This window comes from Pinus tabuliformis, chromosome 3_2 (assembly GCF_031772625.1).
Source record: "Pinus tabuliformis cultivar Carrire ecotype Pingquan chromosome 3_2, CPIR1, whole genome shotgun sequence".
In the NCBI taxonomy this organism is placed as follows: Eukaryota; Viridiplantae; Streptophyta; class Pinopsida; order Pinales; family Pinaceae; genus Pinus; species Pinus tabuliformis.
In genome coordinates, this window is record NC_142302.1 from 59,549,807 (window position 1) to 59,570,394 (window position 20,588).

General features: G+C 34.8%; 1 protein-coding gene and 1 pseudogene across 1 annotated transcript; one reads left to right on the top strand and one right to left on the bottom strand.

The window, feature by feature from the left end:
• The first annotated feature begins 3,532 nt into the window (after positions 1–3,532).
• LOC149179827 (protein trichome birefringence-like 11) lies at positions 3,533–12,952 on the top strand (annotated as a pseudogene).
• A 509-nt stretch (positions 12,953–13,461) lies between these two features.
• Positions 13,462–13,860, bottom strand: LOC149179828 (phospholipase A1-Igamma2, chloroplastic-like). The gene has a single exon (XM_089413659.1). The coding sequence runs from the start codon at positions 13,858–13,860 to the stop codon at positions 13,462–13,464; it is 399 nt and encodes a 132-aa protein (XP_089269785.1).
• Positions 13,861–20,588: the final 6,728 nt, after the last annotated feature.

The window sequence follows — 20,588 nt, forward strand, 5'->3', positions numbered from 1 at the left end:
AAGATGCATTTAAAAAGAATATAAGAAATTAAGCAAAGCTTTTGTGTAGAAATTACATAAGAGAAATTTCTCTTATGTAATTTCTACCCAAATATTTTTTTAATTCATTATGGATCATAGAAGCTTGAATATAGAAATATAAGAAATGTCAAACTCTTCTGAATGACATTTTTTTATATATATTTATGATAAGGTTAATATCTTTTCCTAGGCATTATGAAATAGCATTTTTATATTGTTTCATCACATTATGAAAACTTTATGTTTTAAAAAAGAGGTAATAGTGAAAAAAAACATGTTTAATATTTTTTTTTATTATATTGGTGAAAATTATTTTTGTTTGTCAAGTGGTATCAAAAGTTACATTAACTTTGTCTTGTAACATGATAGGATGTGGATCTTTGCCCACTCATTTTCGAACTTGTAACATGGTTGGATATGGATCTTTGCCCACTTAGTTTCGAACTTGTGACCTAAACTTGTAACCTTATGACTTTCACAGTCTAGTCTAAATCTAATTAATTGTTTCGAACTTGTGACCTTTTGATTGGGTTTCGAAGTTGTGACGTGAACTTGTGACCTTGTGACTTTCAGAGTTTATTCTAAATCTAATGAGTTATGAGATTGGTGACTATTATGTCCATAGAATATTTGTTTTAGACAGATCTAATTAAAGAAAAAGATGACTTAACATTTAAAAGTGCCTTAACAACTCACTCCATATAGAAAATAGCATATATTCATTCCACGTGTATTTTTCTTTATTTATATAATATTAAAAAAAATCACATTCCAAAAAAAATGAAAGAACGATGATAAAAGTAAAATTTACGTCTATATATAACGTATATATTAATAGTTTTTATATAAAATATTATAATTTTTTATATAAAAAATATAAAGGCATTTTTCCTATTGTATATTGGAATTATAAACTAAATAATATATTTACCATTATATTAAGATTTAATATTGATATTTTTTATTATAAAAGAATTATGAATTAAAATAAATATTTTAAAAGTAATTAATATATATTAATTTATTATATACAATATGTTTTCCATGAAAAAAAAAGAAAATAGAGAATATATGATTTTAAATTTAAATATATAAATTATGCGTGTACAATATTATTGGATCAAAAATGTTATCTTATTAAAAAAAATACTAAAAAAAATGTAAACACACAAATAATAATAAGGAAAATAAAGATACATATCCTTAGTTTTAATAAAGATACATATTCTTAGTTTTAATTACATTTAGGTATGGAGAAGAATTTTGAGTGCCTTTAAATGATTTTAAATATTTTGGATCAAAAATGTTATCTTATTAAAAAAAATACTGAAAAAAAATGTAAACACACAAATAATAATAAGGAAAATAAAGATACATATCCTTCGTTTTAATAAAGATACATATTCTTAGTTTTAATTACATTTAGGTATGGAGAAGAATTTTGAGTTCCTTTAAATGATTTTAAATATTTTAACTTAATAAGAGAGGAATATTGTAATATCAATAAAATGTGGCTTATTTTATAAACCAATGTGAAAGCCATGTGTATATATGTTTGTTCTTCTTAAAATGCAAATAAAATATTCTCTAACTAAAAAAGAAATGTTGGATATACTAAAAAAGAAAAGAAATATATACCATGTAAATTTAATTAGCTATTCATATAACCTAATATAATTTCATCTAAAGTAGTTAGAAGTAAAAAAAATATGTGAGTAAGACATTTAAAACATATAATTGTCAAAAATATTTTAACACACTATATCTATATATCTATATAGAAAAAATGTTAAAAAAAAAGCATTTACTATTATATAGAATAAAATATCTAATGTGGGTTATGAGTAAAGTATTTTAATATGAATTAATATTGACATATATTTAAAAATATATTACTAATAAAAAAACTAGAATGACTCAATACACATATTATGTAATATCTATAACATCCAAAAATACAATTTAAATAATAAAAAAATGCACATTGTCTTTTCACTCTAAAATAAGTTTGCACATAAAGAAATTTGATCCTTCTAGGCCCATGTTAGATCCGTGATTAAGATGAATCTATGCTGGTATCAATAATAGTAATAATGACTAAAAATGTAATATCCATTCAATTAAAAAAAAGATTAGAAATACATTAGGGGGATAGGTGAAAGACAAATTTTATTATATTTTATTAATAAAATTTGAGGATAAAATCACAATATACATATCACATTAAAGTAAATTTAAATAAGAACGATTCACATTCTACATGTCACATTAAAAAATTGAAAGAATCAAAAATAGACATATCACATTAAAGTAACTTTAAATAAAAGTGATTCACATTCTTAACTATGAGATTTTAGAACATATATCAATATATTTATTTTGGAATAAAACTTCTATAATTTTAATTTGATTAATAATAATTATTGGTAGCAATCATAATACATATATTACATTAAAATAAATTCAAATAAGATTGATTCACATTCTTAACTATGATTCAAAACATATAAGTAATAGCTTAATTAATAAAAATATAATTAAAAATACAAATATAAAATAAATATGAAATATTTATATTATAAATAATACTTATAGAAGGTTACAAACATATCTACTTTTATAGGATATTTGTAATATAAATAATAATTAAAGAGATTTGTAGGTATATTTATTTTGGAATATGTTAGTGTTCAAATAGTATTCATGATCAAATGTACTATTTCATAGTTAGCCCAGAATTTTTTACGCAGAATTTTTTATCAAATTATAATACTTTGAGATTAAATTTAACTTGTATGGTGGACCATGTTTTCGATTTTTCCCTTCTCCAGCCTTAATTTCATTCTTCCTCCGTATTTCAAAACTCTAGCCATTCTCTATTTTCCCATTCTTTCCCATTTAAACCGTAGTCGTTTCCATTTTAACTCTCGCCTTGGGCTATTGTTGTCACAACACGGATATACATAAAATTCTGATGACACAACAGCTCTAGGAATTTATTGTCGCCTTTCCGCCACCACCGGATCGTCAGAGTGCTTGGCATATATACAACGTATGTATTTAATGGCATACACGTTTGAATTTAAATTTTGACTCTGAATTTGAAAACCCCCTCTCAAAAGTTTAATTTAAAATTTCTATAACCATGACTGCCTGGAGGGTGCAGCGAAAGGTTGTCAGTCCCGATCTTGCAGCGAAAGGCCGTCAGTGTGGTGGGGTGGCGATCATGGCAGAGGCGAAGGCGATGCCAAGATCTCAAATCCTCAACGCAGTGGCAGCACTACTTTTGAGATGCAAAGGACTTCTCAGGCATTACGCTCACGGCTACAGTGTGGGATGCTAGCGTTGTGTTGTGAAGTGTGGAGGCTAGCAGTGTGTTGTGAAGTGCCCGTGTTTACAGGTTAGAGTTACAGACAATTTGTCATTTTGTGTTGCAGGTCTATCATTTATTTATTTACAGAGTTTAAAAGAATTTGTTGTAATTCAAAGAGCAATTTTCTTGGATAAATCAATGGCGGAGAAGGCAGCTGTGAGCATGCGGTGGATGGAAATTTCTCCGGAGGGGATAATATTATGTTTCTCCGGAGAGAATACTATTATGTTCACAGACTCCGCAGAACTCTCTGAGCGGAAAGCGGCTGGACACAATTGCGGAGGAATGCACTCTCACCAACGAGGAGTTCCTCGTTGACCTTCAGTCTGGGTTTTTTTGATAATATAGGTCATGGATGGTAAAAATGGAAACAATACACAAAGAGAGTTACATTTTTATTGAATCCTGATCTTATGGTTTTAGTTTCGTAAATAACTCGAAGCCAAGGCAGATTTGTACAGTATATGTGGCCCCTATCACTACCAGACAATTTTGGTATATATTCGCAATTGCAGTACAATATATTTATTGTTTATATGGTTTTATCTTTGTAAATAACTCAAAGCCAAGGCAGATTTTTACAAAATATGTGGCCACTACAAGACAATTTGCGTATATATTCGCAATTGTAGTACAATATATTTATTGTTTATAAAAATCCAGTTTCCAATCGTTTTCCTGTTTTTAATGATGGAAAGGTGGAATAACTATCTTCTACCGTAATGAAATATTTAATTGGCAAATCATTTTGCAAAAATAATGTTGACTCCAGCGATAATGCTCTGCCAGAAACCAAAATCCAAATCCACAAATCTAAATTCAGTTTAGATGTAAAGTAAATCCATTTAGTTTAAATATTAATTTAAAGGTGGTTGGATATATTCTTATGGTGATAGTAGCTAAATTGGACCATGAGCACGGCTCAAGTTATTCAGATATATTATGAATTCACTTGAGATTAAAATAACAAGTTCAACTGACCTTGTCACAGTCTCAGTCATAACATTTCACTATTAAACCACCAAAATTTTGCACAATTTGAGTCTAACATCCCATTATTGAACAAATCCTTCTTCCAAAATCATTAGATTTTATAACTAAATAAAATATTATTTTAATGCATTTGTTTTTCCAATTTGCAATTCAGTGCCTCGATTTCAATCTGTTTTTTCTTGGGAGATTGTTTTAAAAAAGATTCCATTTGGGAAAAATATTTCATATAACTTTGAACTATATCATGGAAACAAATTTTGTATACAAAACAAATTAACAGGGTATGGTATGGTCTGCATATTCAATCATCGTATCTCTACTGCTTCCATTTCTGAATGTTGATTTTGTGCAGTGAAACATTCTGCCATGTTCAGGAATTTATGAGCTACAATTCGGATCTATTTAGTCTATTTAGTCCAAACACTTCCGACATGGGTGAGCAAGTTTATGATTGAGTTTTTTTCCCTCTATTTTTTGTTTTTAAACTTATGTTTTGAGTTTTAACTTTAATCTTTTTCCAAGCTATGTTGTAAGATTCAATTTTTAATTTATGGTAAAAAAAATTGGATAAATATTTATAATTTTCAAAACAATGATTTTTTCAAAAGATTTGATTTAATTTAAGTTTGAGAAATACAAAAGATTAGATTTGATTTAATTTAAATTTGAGAAATACAAAAGATTATTTAAATTTTCCTTAAAATTTTATTTTTATATTTGATAACAAAGTCAACATAATTTTAATGAGTGAGATGATTAAAGTTTTAGAAATTCAAATGAAATTTAAATATAAGAATAATATTTTTAACTTTAAATATAATATTTTTATCTTCAATCAATATATCTTCTCAACAATAAAATTATGATTAATAAATTTATAAAATATATATTTTCAATAATAAAAAAAACTAAATTGTAAAAGTATATTTTAACAAGACTGTATTAAAAACTATTGGCATATTTATTATTTATTATTAGTAAAGATTTACTATGATTTAAAAACCTTACACATAAAAAAGACATCATAAAAATATCACAAATAACAAAAATCCACCTTAATTAAAATAATTTTTATATCAATTATGTCTCTCTTTGCATATTCCATACAAGGAATATATATGTTTCGAGGGATTGTTCACACAATTAGGCTTGGGACCATTACAAGAAATACCCATTATGAACTCAACATGTCACATTTGAGAATATAATTATCGGCGATCATAAAAATATTGTTATCCTTGGTCATGGATTCAATTTGGTATGGTCATCACCCTTTGACGGTTTAGAGACTTGAGGTTTCCGTGACCCGTATATTTTTCCATGATATTTTTATGTAATCGAGTCCATTTGAACACATGATAACTCCATTGTAATTTTCCTTAGTTTTCTTATCCCACTATCAATAATGATAACAATTCTGATTACACTTATTATTGATCTTAATCTTTTTTTACTACTCCTTCATTAGGTCTATTGAAGATTCTAATCCCACCATTTGCATTGCAACCCTTTATACCATTATTGCTAGTAAATAGGGAGCTGAAATAGAGAAATAATAATTTCTATCCTAACATCCACACTCATACTTTTATATTTGCACTACTTATTCCTCAATAATGATGGTAGCAAGAATAGCAATAGCAGTAGAGATGGTAGGATCAAAAGGTTCAACACCCTAGAGATGGGAGCACCGACAAAAAATTTATATCAATAATGATTATAATCAGTGTTGTTGTCATTATTGACAATGTGAAAAGTGGAGCTAGGCAAACTTGTGAGACTCTTGAAGAACAAAGAAAAACATAAATTCTTCATGCTTTTTGGGATGAAGCTAATGTTATGTGAAAAGAGGTTGATCAAAACATTTGTTGAATAGATAGAACAATCATGCAATACGTTCCTCAAGTTATCATATTATAAGAACATATCAATAATGATAGTAATTCAATGTGACCAACTCACAAGACTTGCATATTTACATGGAAAAAAATATTTCCAATGCTATACGATATTTAATGCACTCTAAGAGCTTGAGGGAATAACCGTGGTTGTTCTCTTAGATGTTGGATACCCTCTTTCCAATATAGAATTGCATACATACATGAACATACGTAAGATTCCTACGACGCAACAACTCTAGGAATTTTGTGCAGCTTCCACCTTGATTGCCACTTCCACCACCATACTGTAGAAATGATGGCATATACGATACAAGATATGCAATGTAATCATTTAATTGGCGTACCCGTTTGAATTTGAACTCTAAGTTTGGATTTAAAAACCCACCCTCAAAATTTTAATTTCTATAACCGTGACCACCTGGAGGGTGCAACGAAAGGTTGCCAGTCCTTGTCTCTCGACAGTGCAACAAAAGGTAGTCTGGTGGTGGTGATGGCAATCATGGCGGACATGCACCTACAAAATACACAATCAACTTTTTCATTCGTACCAAAAAAATGCATGCATCATTTATAACACCAACTCTGTGAAGTCTAGTCTTGACAGCCAAGCCTTGCTGGAGTCACCCCCATCTTGTTCTTGAAAAAAATTAAGATTTCCAAATATATTGGCACCTCAAAAATACATGCTCAACCATTTTATTCCTACCAAAAAGTGTGTGTGCATCATTTGTTCATCAACTCTGTGAGCCTAGTCTCAAAAACCAAGCCTTGTTAGACCCACACTAGCACATTTTTCTTCAGAAAATATTGAGATTTCCAAATACATTGGCACCTCCTTGGCCTCTGTACTTCAATATCCTTCACCCCCCTATTTTGTTCAAGCATAGAGAAACTTTGAAGGTCATAAATCTCCTTCCCACTACTCCACATACAATTCCTCTCGGTAGGACATAACCCATGGAGTTCCATCATAAAAAAGACAAGTTAGGAAGGACTTTTGATTCTTGAGCTTGGTTAATATCATGCCAAGTATGCCATTGTTTGTGTTCATGGTTCTACAAAGAACTCCAATATAAAATTTCCTTTTTTGCCAATATTTTACCAACAACCATAGTTGAGAGGAGAAGAGACAAGAGTAGTAAATGTTCATTTATATGAGAATTCGATCAACAACTGTAACCTTCCTAGTAACCGAAAGATCAATATTACTCCATGCTTGAGGTTTTCTTTCTAACTTGACCACTATCCTCTTGGATTGACTAGTAATATAGAGCTTCATATCAAAAGGAATGCCCAAATATTATATGATATCCTTAAGTTTTATAAATGTTGTTTTAGAAAAATAGGGTTTGAAAGTATGATATTCAGGCTTATTCTTCTTGAGTCTCACAAAAAAAAATATTCCACTAATCTTCGATAGAACAAGCCATAGCAAATGTTAAGTATGAAGTTCCATTCAATCCTATCAAAATCCTTTTCAAAATCAATTTCTAGTAAAGGAGAAATTTGGCTAGTCACCTGAGCTAATTCAATTATAAGATCATATGGAATTAATCTTCATTTAAGCATTGCAATTTACTCCTTTCTAATTATCATGGAAACCAACAACCTAGGATCTTGATCGATGATTTGGCTAGGATTTTGTAGGAGACATCAAGGAGAGTAACAAAATGCTTCTTTGTTACTTCCAAAGGAAAGTTTGCTTGAAGAAGGACATGAAGATGAAGGAACTAGAAGTGATTTTGAAACCACTGAAGATAAAAAGGATGATTTAGCTCATGGTTTTGTATCTTCATAGGATATATATGAACCATCATATGAATCAACACTGGACTCAGTTAAATCTAGTAATATCAAGGAGATTTCCAACAATGTCATAGTATTGTCTGGATCTACAGTGATTGGGGCAGATGAGAGGATGATTTTGGAAATTCCAGCAATGATGGTCCATCCATTGAGATTAGTAAGGGGAAGATTTTAGGTAAGTTTTTTTCCACTGAAGTTCTCTGTAAGGAACCTCTTCTGTCACTGAAAGGACAAATTCTCTAGACGGAAGGAAGACTTGTGTCGAGTTGAGCCCTGAAGACTCACTTTCTTCCAAAATCATATCATCCTGAAGAGTCCAAGCCAAGAACTAGATACTGGTTCATAGTGAGGCTAGAAGAGCTAATATTTTCATTAATATGGCTGAAGAACAACTCTGCAGAGATATGCTTGCTGTTCTTGATTATTTCGAGAAGGTGGTAACCCCGAAGAAATCTAAACTCAGAAAAAATCTTAATCGTCTCCATTTGAAGAATGCAAGGGATTATTTAAGAGAAACATAATTGTTGAAGGAAGAGATGAGAAATCAAAATAAGGTAGGTGCAGATCAAAAATTTTCAATAATTCAAAGCTTGATTGGTTTTATGCACTATTGCAAGTGTGTTCTATTTTGGGTTACATAGATGGAATTTGATGCAAAATGACAACCATCAAGTGAACATAGAGTTTCGAGAGGAGACTCCAAGGATGTCCCTGTTATTCCAAATGATTTTAGATGTCTGATCTGACATGATTTAATGAGAGAACCAGTCATTGTTTCTACTGGGAAAATGTATGAAATAGCTTCCATTACCAAATGGATAGAGGAAGGACACTTTACTTGTTAGAACAATCAACAGAAACTTTTTGACACAAATCTTATTCCAAATCATGCTCTCTGCAGCCTTATTATTTAGTATTGTGATGCACATAACATCCCTTTTTAAAAACAAGGAAACAACAAGAAAAGTTCGTTAATGGAAAGCACTGTGAGTGCTAAGCCATCTATAGAAGTTACAAAGATGACTGCAACATTCCTTGTATAAAGTCTTAAGAACGTTGCAACATAATTCTTCCTCACTTCGATACTGCATCTATATAAGTTGCAAAGATGATTGGAGTGTTCCTTGTATAAAATATTTCTATAGGATCTTTTGAATCAAAGAGGCAGGTTGCTTATGAAATAAGACTTCTTGCTAATGCAACATGGGTTATAAAAATTTCATTGTAAGAGGCAAGAAGAGCCATACCTTTGCTCGTATCACTGCTATCTTCCCAAGATCCCAAAGCTCAAGCAAATGTGCTAATTTCACACCTAAATTTATCTATTTGTGACTGGAACATACCTAAAATAATGCAATCTGGTGCTTTACTATTGATCATCAACATTCTTAGTAATGGATGTAGTAAGGAAGTGAGGGAGAATTATGCTGCAATGGTCTTCAGCCTTTCCTCTGTTGATGAATATAATAAATTAATTGGAGAGAGGCCAAAAGCCATTCCAACCTTGATAAATCTTCTCCAAGATGGAACTGTCAGAGGCAAGAGGGATGCAACTACTACCTTGTTTAATCTTTTAGTTTTTCATGGAAATGTTTCACAAGTAATAGAATTTGGGGTAGTTCCTCTATTAATTAATGCATTGGAAGGTGACATATCGAGTTTTACAGACAATGCAATTTATGTTCTTATTGTGATTGCGAATCAACTAGAGGTATTTCTTGCAATTTGTGAAACCTCTGCAATCCCTCTAATTCCCAGCCTTCTAATATTGATTTCTACTTCACCTAAATGCAAGGAGAATTGTGTTACTATTTTTCTACCCTTGTGTTGCAATTGAAGAGGCAAAATTGTAATAAACTTGTTGAGATTGCCATTCTTGATGCGTTCTCTATATAATCTTCTTACATTTGGTACTCTTAGAGAAAAAACAAAAGCTAGATCTCTTCTCAGACTTCTTAACGGCTGGGAGCCTTCGGGATCTCCCAAACAATTCTCTCATATGAGACTTAAAATTTAGTCAATACAATGCACTAGCATCGAAGTATTTGGTTCAATTTCGATTCCTTCCTCAATTTTTATGGAGACTCTTATTTTTTCTGTGTGAATCACCTGCCACTAATTTGTTCTGCTGCTCATCCTTTATTGATATAGTACAATCTTTTAGTTTGGCCAACAAGGATCAAAATAAATGTAAACATGTTTATTATTCAACAACTTCATGTATTCTATAATGTAGAAAAATGTAAATAAATGTAATTTTAGCATGTTTGAAATTGAACTGAGAAGAAAACGACCCTATTTCTTTTGTTAGTGTTTGTTTCTGGACCATGGCTTAAGAAATAGTCAAGTGTTTAGCCCTACATAATGGATTCCTTCCTAATGCATATTTTGTGGAAACTAGAGTCCTGGTATTGAGGAAAAGTAGTAGTAGAAATATAGTGTAGAGGGAACCCTGTAAGGGATTGCATTGTTGATCCATGGAACCATATTTTAGCTCTCCCTAGAGATTCAAATGGTTATATTGCAACTCTAAATAGACCCACAATTTTTCAATGTGAATGTATTTGGCTTGTCTTTCCCCATTGTATTTTTCTTCTGCTTCGTGTACATTGACATCAGGGAAATACTTGTAGGCTTTAGGATTCGCAAAGAGGAAGGGAAACACAATCTTTTTGTAGAAAATTCTTCTGCTATGGAAGAGGCCCTTGGGATTACGAACATCTTGGATGTTCCCAAGCTTCAGTATTCATAGAGTTTTAATCAATGTTACTTGCATGTTGGTTCTGAGTTTGGGGTGAATCATATCCCCTTTACCGGGCCCCCTATTCCCTTTTATTGATCCTTGGTTTCGATGCCAAGAGAGCACAAGGCTAGATACATTTTACATGAAATGGCAGTGGAAACCTTTGGGCTGCAATTTTCCCTCGTTAATAGATCTCTTCCCTAATGTTAATATTAGTTTGGAGAAATAGATGACTTGAGATTGATCTAGAATTTTAGTCTAGTTTGGACCTGCATTTCAAGTTATAGTAGGAACATGGTTGCCTAATAATAATGTAGTGCCCTCAGTTTTGCCAATTAAAATCAAAATTAATATTCATACCACGAATAATATGAAAGAGTTGCATGACAATATTCTATTCCCTGTGTTGTTCTATTCAAGAAGGACAAACAAGAGACCAATGGTAGTCTTATTTTATGTTGATGTTATGTGATTCAAGAAAGTTCAGACTGAGACCAATGGCATTCTTATACTCACATTGTTTGTTTAATTTGATTGGTAGTCTTTTACTAATGTTTTTCCCTTTGATGTCAGAATTTTAACAAAGTTTCATATTGAACACCATTAGAGTTTTAAAGAGAATTGAGCATAGTTTGGTAACCTTTGTGGGGAAATTTATATTTTGTGTTTGAGCTAATTTCCTTTTATGTGATATCAAATTCAATGCAAACTACATGCTAAATAGGATACGAAACTATCAAGCAGTCTTTATTGGTGATTCGATCGAAAGAAACAATAGGAATCACTCATTTGCATTCTAGTAGAGGCAGCTCCAAATGAACTCCAAATATATGAGGTCAATGGAAGCCCCATTTCAAAGAACAAGGGAATTTTGTCCTTCAAATTCTAGGTGTTCAATTGCACTATGGAATATTATAGGGCACCATTTTGGGTTCTGCAAGTTTGTCCTCCTAAATCTTTCCCCTTGAAGTTAGAATTACACTAAAATTGGATTTGGTTGACTCGACATCTCAGTATTCAAAGGATGCAGATATTCTAGTCTTCAACATAGGGCATTGGTGGAACTTTGAGAAAAACCTTCAGAGGGTAAGATTTTATTTTACAGTTTGACAATAATGAAATTGCTCCATTTGGATTCTTTGTTATTCAGTTGAAGGCCTTAATCATGGAAGACTACATAGTTTATGTTGGTTGTATGTTCAGGCCCACAAATAACAATCCCTGAATGGTGATCCTTTCTCTAAAATAAAGCACCATAAAATGTTTTTGGGGCTACTTCTTGGTATTTTTTCCAAAAAAATAGATTGACAAATAAAAAATCCTAATTTAAAACATCACAATTATTTCCATGCATTCCATATTTTATTAAACTTGAAAAACTTCTTCCTTGTTAGAATTTGCACCTTATCTTTTCCACATGGATTGACAAAGAGATTTTTACAGGCACTGCTATTTTCAATAAAGAGAAACAATAAACATGGCACTAGATTTGTTGACTGCATTTGAGAGATCTGTGAAGACTGTGATGGAATGGATTTGTCAAGAAGTAAATATAGAAAAAACACATGCATTCTTTCATACCTAGGCTCTTGTGCATTTCATGTTTGTGTCATATCTACTACTTTGATAATCTCTATACAATTAAATATTTCGCTTTGACGGTATACTATCCAAAAAAGAGAAGATGTTGAATTCCGCTATACCTCATGTTGTGTTCTTCACGTGCAGGGGAGGCACATGGAAAACTGGTGGGAATTGCAATTTAGAGACCCAACCAACACTAAGTCTAGTTGATTTTCTTGACCCACATATATGGAGCAACAATTTCAACATCTCCAAAGCACTGCAACAGCTTAATCACAAAAAAATGTGTAGTTTCTAAACATAAGACATGATTCAACTGAGGAAAGTTGGCCATTCATCACTACATTATTTAGGCAATGGATCTGGACCTGCTTCCCTTAGTAGGTAGGACTGCAGCCATGGTGTCTTCCTGGAGTGCCAAACACATGGAATGAACTGCTCTATGCCTTTTTGATTGCAAGAGGCTTTGGGGATCAAACAAATGGAATTTACAACAAGTTCGTAGAATTAATCTACATTGTTTTTACATAGAGTACAAGCATGTAGAGAGTTCGACCTACCATCTCTCGATTGAGCATATTAAAAAAACAGGGATGTCCAATCTGGACTAACTCTGCACACAACCTCTTTACCTTATGCTTGCAAGGATTGCCATTGTTATGAGACATTTATGTAATTTCAACATACTTCTTCTAAAATTTAACCTCCTCTACATTCTTTAGAGGATGTATAAAAACTCAAATTCGGATTGTATTTTATTGTCTATATATTTCACTTGATTATTGCCTTCCGCACATCCCACTCCTCCTATCTATGAGCATTCCTTTACACTCTAGATGCAACGGCTAATAATATAATAATAATAAGATAATTTTCTTTATTTTTTTTCGCTATCCATCTATGTGCAGCACGTTACATTTTCCATCCAGTAAATGGAGATTAATATCTAAATTATGAAAGTCAGAGAGATTATGAGTGGGCTTCAACAGGGGAGAGTTATCGTTGTGCAGGTAAATCTGGATACCCACATGAAAATATGTCTAGGGAAACCAACTGAGTACTTTTCTCACCCATCCCATGTTCTTGTTCATAAAAAGACCAGGGAAATTCGGAACAACATCGTGCCAATTAACCAAACTCAGAACATTCACGCCAATCTCCTCCATACGTTGGACAAACGTTGAGCTTCCTACGCAGGGAGAGGCAAAGGTAAACACGGTGACAGGAGCACGTATACCCTGCATCATGTTAACCATTTCTTTGACGTCATATGCACATAACATTGCAAGAGCAGTTCCTAAGCTGTGTCCTGTCAATGTTATGCTCAGCCTCTCCTCCTTGTATTGTTGCACCAGCCATGTGATCTCGCCCACCACAATATCCCTGACGCTTCTACTGCATTTTTTAGAACCCTCATCCACGCAAGTATAATGAGACATAAATCCCTTTTCTATTCCGATAGTTGGATTTGCAATTTTTTGTACATTCACATGAGCTACTATAGGGGTAGTGGAACTAATATGTCTTTGAAATTTTGGACTTCTTGCATTTTTCGCGTTCCTCGCCACACAATCACTACGTATCGTCTTCCCAACCTCTCTATATCATTTGGATTCGTGCAAACCGCATTAAAGCCAATCCAAACACCTTCGTCCATGGACTTTTCGCCAAAAGAGGAACGTAAAGGAACAACATTTTCAGTTGGTTTCCCTGGACATATTTTCATGTGGGTATCCAAGTTTACATGCACAACGATAACTCTCCCTTCTTGAAGCCCACTCATAATCTCTCTTACTTTCATAATTTAGAGGTTTATCTCCATTTACTGGATGGCTACGTTGGGGACAACAAATCCTTCAAATCTTCAGGGAGGGATCCAGCTCTTGTCAATAAGAGTTGTAACTTATTGATCAATAGCCTTCATATCGCGTCCCATTGGTGGCATGAAGGAAACAAAGGTCTATTAAAAAGGTCAAATGGTAAATGGACATTAATCACTATTATTATTTAATAATTAAAAATAATTAATTAATAAATTACTAATAATCTTAATAATAATTATTAATCATTGTTATTAATAAATATTAATTATAAATATTTCTTTATTAAACAATATTTAGTTAATAATAATAATAAATATCTATTTAATAATAATAATAAAATCATATTGAGACAATCTTTGCCACATTGTGATGTTGGATTATGGTGTCATATTGAGAAAATATGTCATAATGTGACGTTGGATCATGGTTGATTATGATTAAAAACCCAATGGATTTATATTCATCCCTAGGATAAATACTATAAACTCTAAATTAAACATGGTTGGCCACAATTTATTTTAATATTGGCACAATCTTTGTAAGAATGAGAATTTCAACTATGGTTGACCATGATTAGTTTTCATATTGAGACAACCTTTGTCACAATAGTTTAAATAGTTTAAATGGTTGACCATGGTTGATTTTCATATTGAGACAATCTTTGTCACAATGCAGTGTTGGAGCATGGTTGTCACAATGTGATGTTAGACCAAGAGACAATCTTTGTCACAATGTGACCATGGTTATTGACCATGGTTGACCATAACTGACCATTGTTGACCATGATTGATTGTAATGTTGAGACAAACTTTGTCACAATTCGACGTTGGACCATGCTTGATCATGGTTAATTTCCATATGGAGACAATATTTTTCACAATGTGACATTGGACCATGGTTGATTTTCATATGGAGAAAAGTCTACTATAAACCCTAAGATAAATATTATAAACCATAAAATAAACATGGTGGACCATGGATGATTTTCATATTGACACAATCTTTTCCACAATGCGACATTGGACTATGCTTGACCATGATTGATTTTCATATTGAGACAACCTTTGGCACAATGCGATGTTGTACAATGGTTGGTCATGGTTCACCATCATTGATTTCATAGTGAGACAAACTTTGTCACAATGTGACGTTGGACCATGGATGACCATGGTTATGACAATGTAGAGAATAATATTAAACCCAACGGATCAATATTGTAAACTCAAGCTGTATAAACCCTAAGATAAATATTGTAAACCCGAGGGATTAACATTAAAAACCCAAGAATAATTGGGACAGTAATGTGAACTCAAAGAGAGGAGCGGGAGCAGGACTGCTGCAAACCCTAGGGTTTCTGAGAACCCTGCAAACTGGAGAACTATCATTCACAACACTGCAAAGCAGACTCTAGCGCACCAGTAATCAGGGGAAAGTGACCATACAGAACAGGCCAACATGAAACCCCCTCAAGGGGAGGGCCACGGGCCTCCCCCCAATCCGGAAAATGGATTTAAGCATACGGTCGACAAAGAGACTGAAATGAGATGAGCAGCGACGACTTGGATAACAGACAGCAGAAGGGAAAGGACATTGATGCAGATGAAAGAAACAAAGCAAGTTCTTCAACTTGTAAGCCTGTAGCAGCGAATAAACCAAAAGTGTACTTCCCGAGCGAACGCATCAACGCTAGAATACAATACATGAGAGACCACGCGCTGATCGGTAAATTCATAGGAATATGGCCGACGGAAAGGGCGCTGCGAAGCTGGATAAACACTAAATGGCACCCAAAGGGGCACCTCTCGCTGCATCTAGGAGCCAAGGGCTTCTTTACTGTAGTTTTTAACTGCCTGGAAGACCGCAATAGGATACTGGATCAAGGCCCTTATTTTTTCAACTCCGTGGGACTATATCTCAAAGGCTGGGTAGAAAGATTCAACCCAGACAAGGAGGATATGAGCTATGCACCAGTGTGGATAAGGCTTTACTCATTGTCGTGGGAATACTGGGAAGAAAAGTCTCTGCAAGAGATTGGGAATGCCATTGGCAAGTTTGTGAAGATTGCTGAAGAAACAAAACTATGCGGTTACACATCCTAGGCCAGGATCTGTGTCTACATGGATCTCAAGCAACCGCTACTAGACACGGTAAGTTTCTTCCATGAAGACTCTGAATGGACTCAAGTTATAGATTATGAACATGTGCCTTTTAGATGTAGAAAATGCCATGAAATAGGGCATCTTTACAGAGACTGTCCTCAAAACAAGCAACCCCCTCCCCAAGGAAGCACTGATAATCAAAATTCAGATGGATTCACCAAAGTAAAAAATAGAAGAAGGGGTAACAAGAAAGCTACAGGCAACCCCCTGACAAATCCAGTCACCAAGGCAATGCCCACAATCAGTAATAGATTCGAAGCTCTGGACACAGATGATGAGCAGAATCCGGAGAAAGAAAAAGCGAAAGAAAAAGAGGAACATCAGGAACATTCAGCCGAGACATCAAGGCAAGCAGGGAAGAAATCCCACGAGCCAGCAAGCCTGATTACTCCAGCCAAAACCCTGCCAGGGCAATCTCAAGGAATGGAGGTTGAATACTCGCAGCGAAACAAAAAAGACTCACAGGAGAGAGAGGAAAACTCTCAAGCACCACAAAACATGGAAGAGGACACAGAACCATTAGACATTGGGGAGCTGGACATTCTAAGCTTGGAACTTGCATGCAAGACAGGGAATTTTGAAAAAATACCGGAGACGCAAGTGGACAACCTAGTAGAAGTTCTAAACAAGGCACGGAAAAAATACTCTCTAGGAGTCCAAACAGGAAGTCCATGGGATGGCAAATTCATCACCAAGGACAACAAAAAGAGAGGAAGAAAAACTACACTGGAAAGAACTATCAAGATTGGAGAGATACTAGTGGAGTCAGGGAGGTATGCCAAACTGACCAAATATTTCAATGCAAACCCCCACCCCTCTCAATGAAATTGATATCATGGAATATCAGAGGCCTCAATGGCCCCAGAAAAGGCAGAATACTAAAAAATATGCTGATGCAAGAAAAACCAAGTATCCTATTTTTGCAGGAGACAAAATGTAGCTCAACAATTTTGGAAAAAATTGCAGCGAAAGTTTGGCCAGGTGGGCTAGTTGCAGCTGTCGACGCTCAAGGAGCATCGGGAGGTCTAGCAATCCTTTGGGATGCCCGAGCTACCAATCTCAACAATATGCAAGCTAATAAAAGTTTCATCCAGGCTACCTTCCACCTCTCAGGTACTAATACTCATGGAATGCTAACCAATGTATATTTTCCTGAGGACACTGCTCAAAAAGCTCAAATCCTGACCTCACTGTCAGATCTTAATAAAGATAGGCCATTCCCTCTATGGATCTCAGGAGGTGATTACAACATGATAGCCAGCATGGAAGAAAAACAAGGAGGTAGGAGCAAACGAACAGTGATGGCAACATTCTAAAAAATTTCATTAATAATAACTAGTTGATAGACATTCCTACCAGCAACGGCCTCTTTACATGGACCAACAAAAGGGAAGGCTCGCAGCAGATAGCCTCACGTCTTGACAGATTCCTCATCTCAGATAATGCAACTCACTTAGGAGGGGAGTTCACAGCCTCCATTCTCCCCTTCTCTGAATCCGATCATTGGCCTATTGAGCTTCAATGGAATAGGCCAGGCAAGAATCTCAAACGACCCTTTCAGTTTGAGGAATTTTGGTTCTCTCACCCGGATTTTGAAGAGCTATTCAAATCATCCTGGACCAACTTCATTCCGCCCGAAGGGACCTGCATGTCTCGATTCCAACAAAAACTCAAACACCTAAAAGGGGTTATCAAAAAATGGAATCACACAACCTTTGGAAACATCTTCAGAGCCCAAGCCATGCTCAACGAAGAGATGAAGAAAATTCAGCAAACCATCATCACTGCTGGGCGAACGGAGGAACTAACCAAACAAGAACAGGTCACAGAATCAAAAATCATAGAAAGAGACAAACAGGAGGAGATACTATGGAGGCAAAAATCAAGAATCATATGGTTAAAGAATGGTGAAAAAAAAACAAAATTTTTTCACAAAACAACTGTGCAGCGCCGCATGAAAAATTGCATCACTCACATTAAGAATGTCCAAGGGGAGAAAATTGAAACTCATGACGGGATTGAAGGGGAATTTCTCAACTACTTCAAGAAAGCCCTTCAGGAACCCAACATCAATAGAATACCGGCTATCAACAAACTTCTAACGAGTATACCCAAAATAATAACAGAGGAACATAACAGTCTTCTCATCAAGCCCATTAGCCCACAGGAAGTTGAAGAAGTTGTTCAACAAATGAAGGAGGGGAAAGCGCCAAGTCTGGATGGCTTTACATCGATTTTTTTCCATAAATTCTGGGATCTGATAAAATATGAGGTATGGCAGGTCGTGGAGGAATCCAGAACTCTCAGATGGATGTATCCAGGCTTAAATGCTACCTTCATAGCCTTAATTCCTAAGGGGGAAGATTCCAATACCCCTGACAAATACAGACCTATCGCTCTATGCAATCTCATTTACAAAATTACCTCAAAAGTAATAGCAACGAGATTAAAGCCGCTCCTCCCTCTCATCATCTCGCCTGAGCAATCTGGATACGTTGAAGGTCGACAAATAACAGACGGGATAATCTTAACTCATGAGATAATCCACTCCCTAAAGCAAACCAAGAAGCCAGGTATGTTGCTTAAGCTAGATCTTTCCAAAGCTTTTGACAGTCTCAGTTGGGTCTACATTCAAAAAATTCTTCTTGCCTTTGGATTTGCTCACTCATGGGTCAGATGGATTTTTAACCTTTTATCTTCAGCTTTCTTCTCTGTGTTAATTAATGGCATTCCCTCAGCTACCTTCCGTCCCTCCAGAGGGATCAGGCAAGGAGACCCTTTGTCTCCTTTTCTCTTTGTAATCATGGCTGAGGGCTTGGGGAGAAGCATAACCGCAGCTAGGCTCGAAAATCGGTTAAGAGGTCTCTCTTTTAACAATTCCCCTGCTCACTCCCACCAGCAATTTGTTGACGACAACATGCTCTTTGGCCACCCTTCGGTCTAGGAAGCCAGTCTCATCAAATCCATTCTGTCTACTTTCTCTGATGCGTTTGGAGCCCTAATAAATCGAGTCAAATCACAAATCTTTTTCTTCAACACCCCTGTCCCTACTCAGAAAGCTATAAGTCGAATTTTGGGTTTTACATGTGCCTCCCTTCCCTCCAAGTATCTTGGAGCCCCACTTATGGCCTCCGCCCTCAAGCATTCATCCTGGAAACAACTGCTGGAAAAGCTAGAGTCGAGATTACTTCTATGGACTAATCAAGCTCTAAATATGGCCAGTAGAATTGTTCTTACCAAGGCAGTCCTTCACTCCATGCCCCTCTATCTTTTCTCCATTCTGGCTGCTCCCAAATGGTTCTAAAAGAAATCAAAAATCTCCAACGCCATTTTCTGTGGGGAGGCTCAGGCCAAAACCGCACATGGGCTTTGATAAAATGGGACAAAGTCTGTCTTCCTAAAAAAGCAGGAGGTATTGGTCTGAGAGATCCTGAGAATAGCAACAAAGCAATGGGCACAAAAATCTGGTGGAGATGGCTTGCCCACCCCAATACTCCATGGGCTTCCCTTTGGACAACCAAGTATGCCAATAACTGCCCCATGGAAGAAAGAATATGCATGACTGAGATGAGCACGGGATCAGTCATCTGGAACTCAGCCATACAACACAGAAATCTCATCCAAGCTCATTTCTTCTTGGAAATCAAAAATGGTTCTACAGCTCGTTTCTGGAAGGACTCCTGGCAGCAACTTCCAAAAATAAAAGACATTCTCCAGGACATTCCTATCGCTGAGAGGGAGACAAATGAACTTACCAAAGTCAATCAATTCTGGACCACAGATACAGCTCAAGGATATAGGCAATGGCAAAACGCAAGTCAAATTCTACCCAACAGCTCGGCACAAATTCAACATCTTCTCAACGTAGAATTACAGAAAAGGCAAATAGCAGTCTCAGAAGGAGTGGACATCTTAAGATGGGGTTATGGAGAGAAAGGAATCTTCACCACAAAGGAAGCTTACAATATCATAATACAAGAGCAGATAAACAGAGACAACCTATGGGAAAAAATCTGGCACACATCCAACTGGCCGAAAGTTTCTACATTTCTATGGCTCCTAGGTCACAACAGAATTTTAACGTGGGACAATCTCAGGAAGAGAAGCTTCTCGGGACCCTCTATATGTTACATGTGCAGGCAAGATGAGGAAACAACACTTCATCTTATGCAAAATTGTCAAACA

Bases quoted from the DNA above. Each gene is read 5' to 3' on its own strand.
- LOC149179828 (XM_089413659.1), bottom strand. From the start codon at position 13,860: ATGTCTCATTATACTTGCGTGGATGAGGGTTCTAAAAAATGCAGTAGA.